This window comes from Otolemur garnettii, unplaced genomic scaffold (genome assembly GCF_000181295.1).
Source record: "Otolemur garnettii isolate 467f Iridium unplaced genomic scaffold, OtoGar3 scaffold00138, whole genome shotgun sequence".
NCBI classification, from domain to species: domain Eukaryota; kingdom Metazoa; phylum Chordata; class Mammalia; order Primates; family Galagidae; genus Otolemur; species Otolemur garnettii.
The window spans coordinates 3409484-3413489 of NW_003852533.1; the positions used below are offsets into that span (position 1 = coordinate 3409484).

Genomic DNA, 4006 nt, shown 5'->3' on the forward strand with positions numbered 1-4006 from the left:
TGCAGTGGCATCACAGCTCACAGCAACCTCCAACTCTTGGGCTTAAGCAATTCTCTTGCCTCAGCCTCCCAAGTAGCTGGGACTACAGGTGCCTGCCACTGCACCCGGCTATTTTTTTGTTGTAGTTGTCGTTGTTTGGCAGACCTGGGCTGGATTCAAACCCACCAGTTCCAGTGTATGTGGCTTGCGCCCTAGCTGCTTGAGCAACACACAAGCATTGCTCGAGCCAATCACATTTGTTTTTTAAAAAATTGATAAATGGTCCATAGTTATCTTCTTAAAAATCTGTCTTAAAATTTTTTGTAGTAGTTTCCTATAAGTAATGATGCCTATCAAGATTAGTTCTGCTCTGTAAAACTTTTTTACATTTGTAAATTTGGCATATTAAAAGAATTTACCAGTTACATACTAGGAAGTAAACGGATCAAATGAAAACCTTACAATGCTATTAAAGAATCAATTAATAAAATGCAGTAGCTACTTCTTATAAAATTCTTCTTATAAAGGGAATTTAAAAAATGATGTACTTCTGCTTTTCAAAATTCATTCTTTATACTTTCAAACATGTGTAAGTTTGTTAGTAGATGGTAAGTTCTGTGAGCACAGGGAGTTCTGACCATTCTGTCGAGTGCTGCACCTCTAGTTTCTAGAACAGTGCCAGGCACTTAGTTCACCCCCAGGAAGTATTGTTTGAACAAGTATATTTTAAGGATGTGTATAATAGTATTTATTATGCTTGGTATATTAATAAGTTGGATATTCTAAATGTTCCTTAATAAGGGTTTGACTGAAGGCTGTAGGACAGCCACACAGTGGGTACCATTTTGCTGTAGAAAGAGGGGTTTCCATATTCATTAATACAGCACGACACTTTGTTTCATGAAAAAAGGGAATAGAACAACAGTATACATAAATACCACTTTTGGTTTTCAAGTTTTAGTTTAAAAAATACATGCCTACCTAGAAGTCGTCAAGCTTTTTAGTTTTCTGTTATTTCTGAAGACCTTAAATGGCTTTGTTTGTGGAAGATATACATATTAGTGTATTTATATTTTAAACACGTTTATTTTAATGTAAATATATGCTGTAAATACAAGTTTGGACAATTAGGTTCAGAAACTAATGCTAGGAAAAGTGGTGCACCGTCACTGCTGCCGGTCACTGCTATCCCCTCCCGTGCTCCCCAGGGGAGCCACGCACCACGCACCACGCCAGAGCCTCATACACCTTTCAAAGCACTTTTTCTGGGACAAGTTTGTGAACTCAATTGTCAGACCTCCTACAAGGACAGCTCTGATGCTTATTCCAGAAAAAGTCTTCTAAAATTATTTGGAAGGGTGGACTGGGCGCCCAGGAGTATGTAGCTTCCCCAGGGGAGCATTTTGAAGACGGCCGCAGTGATGGTCAGAATTGAGGTTTATTGTACCTTTTCTAGGATGAGTTCACAAACTTAGTATGTATTTATGTTAGAGATTAAAACTGAAAAATGTTTAATTTACTTATTAATGTTAAATAAGAATGTTGAACCCACAATATGTTAGCATAAAAATGCATTTTTATGAAAAAGAACTATTTTCCATAATGAAAACATTTAATGACAAGAGTGGCTTTGTTTTAATTTTGCAAATCTCTCTAATGTCTACCTTAACAAGACAACTGGATTCTCCCCAGCTTCTGTATTCAGGCTGTTGGGATGATGTTTTTCTTTGTTTGTTTGTTATGTTTTTTTAGACAGAGCCTCAACCTATCCCCCTGGGCAGAGTGCTGTGGCATCACAGCTCACAGCAACCTCCAACTCCTGGGCACAAGTGAGTCTCCTGCCTCAGCCTCCCAAGTAGCTGGGACCACAGGCACCCGCCACAATGCCTGGCTACTTTTTGGTTGCAGCTGTCATTGTTTTTGCTGGATTTGAACCCACCACCTTAGGTGTATGTGGCTGGCACCTTGGCCACTTGAGCCACAGGTGCCAAGCTAGGGATGATGTTTTGATTGAAGTACATGAAGAAAATTCAGCCTTACATCAATATGTAGTCACAATGGAAAAGTATTATAGTCATCTTTTCAGATCATTGTAAATGTTCAAACCTCTACCAGTTATTAGTTTCCTAAAGGTCATTTGCAATATGGAAGAAGTAACCACAGTAGTGAACTTTTTGTATTCTGTCTCATGAAATCCTTTGTTCTGTTTTGCACTTTGAATGGGCCTTTACCTGTGTGTTTTATAAGGTTATGCATTGGTCATTTGAGGAATTTTGGTTTGCCGACTTATGCAGATTTTCCAATTTTCGCACGTAATCGTGCCATGTGAAGAAGTCACATTTGTGGATATCCCAGAAATCTCTTTGGAAGGGTCTTCCAAGTATTATGAAGCTGTCAAGATCACAGAGATAAATGTAGGTTTTTCAGAATTCTCCTTTTTAGTTGAATTTTTGAATTTTATCATTGGTAACAGGTTTTGAGCTTATAGGCTGTCTGCATTCATATGTTGAGAAAATATCTGTTAAGCACCCAAATCTGAATAGTTAGCCTTTTGTTCATCTGGAAGTAGTGTTCCATTAAAAAGATGTGATTAGTTCACAATGGCACTTAAAACCAAACCAGACAAGAAAACCCCCCAGATCTGTGAATATATATTAATAAAAGAAAAGAAAAAGAAAACATAGCAAAATATTGACAGTGGTAATACTGCCAGGTGCGGTGGCTCACGCCTATAATCCCAGCACTCTGGGAGGCTGAGAGGGGTGGATTGCCTGAGCTCACCAGTTTGAGACCAGCGTGAGCGAGAGCGAGACCTGTCTCTAAAAAAAGTAGCTGAGTGTTGTGGCGGTTGCCTGTAGCCCCAGCTACTAGGGAGGCTGAAGCAAGAAAATTGCTTGAGCCCAAGAGTTTTGAGGTTGCTGTGAGCTATGACACTGCAGCACTCTACCCCGGACAACCAAGAGAGACTCTGTCTCAAAAAAACAAAAAAACAGTGATAATACTGGAGTAGTGGAAAAATGCTGACTTTTCTCACTTCCTTTGATTTTTCTGTAATAAATAATATATTTTTATTATGTTTGCTATATAGTTAAAGTTGAGATGTTATGTATAGTGTGTTATTTATGGGACATCTTATAAAGAATCAAGTGGATGTGAATTATTAAGAATAATTAGGAGGCCAGGCATGGTGTAATCCCAGCACATTGGGAGGCTGACACAGGAGAGGACTGTTTGAGACCAGCTTGGGCAACATTAGTGAGACCCCATCGCTACAGAAAATATTTCAAAATTAGCTGAGTGTAGTGGCATTTGCCTGTTATTCTAGCTACTGGGGAGGCAGAGATGGGAAGATTGCATGAGTCCAGGAGTTTGAGCTACACTCAGCTATGATTGTACCAACATGCTCCAGCCTGGGTGACAGAGTGAGATTCTGTCTCTAAAACACATGGACATGCATACATAAAAATAGTTATTTTCTCTCTTTTTCTTATTAGGATCTGGGTCCTGAATATGAGAATGTATTTAACACCTCATTGCAGTGGATCTTTGAAAATGGAAAAGATGTTGGAATAAGGTAAAGGATTTGACTTTGACCTTGGCCACTTTGTTCTGTAAGAGTGATTTTGACTTTAAACTTTACCTTAATTATTTTTAAATAGGTGTGTTGGTTTTGTCCCTGAGGAAGAGTTGACAAATATAACTGATGTGCAGTTTTTACAGTCCACAAGACCACAGATGTCTTTCTGGTGTCGCTTTCGACGTGCTTTCATTACTGTAACCTACAGGTTATTGTTGTTGTGCTTGGGTAAGTTGAGATGATAGAGGAGACCAATTGCAGTCTAGAATTTTTCTGTTTACCTATTTCACTAACTGCAGGAATTGAGAATTCACTTTTCTTATTGTGGGCATGTAAATACATCTAGAAATCGTGACTAAATATAAAGTTTCAGTCTAAGGGCTTGGAAAACAGTAATAGTGTATTAAGAAGAGGTGGGAGGCTCGGCCCCTATAGCTCAACCGGCTAAGG

General features: G+C 38.8%; 1 protein-coding gene across 2 annotated transcripts in view; it reads left to right on the forward strand.

Moving 5' to 3' along the window:
* LOC100948237 (inner nuclear membrane protein Man1) overlaps window positions 1-4006 on the forward strand; it is a 54130-nt gene that overhangs the window by 40019 nt on the left and 10105 nt on the right. For both annotated transcript variants that reach the window (XM_023518407.1, XM_023518408.1), the window contains 2 exons: window positions 3474-3553; window positions 3639-3784. In XM_023518407.1, coding sequence (XP_023374175.1) covers window positions 3474-3553; window positions 3639-3784 — 226 coding nt within the window. The remainder of the gene's footprint in view (window positions 1-3473; window positions 3554-3638; window positions 3785-4006) is intronic.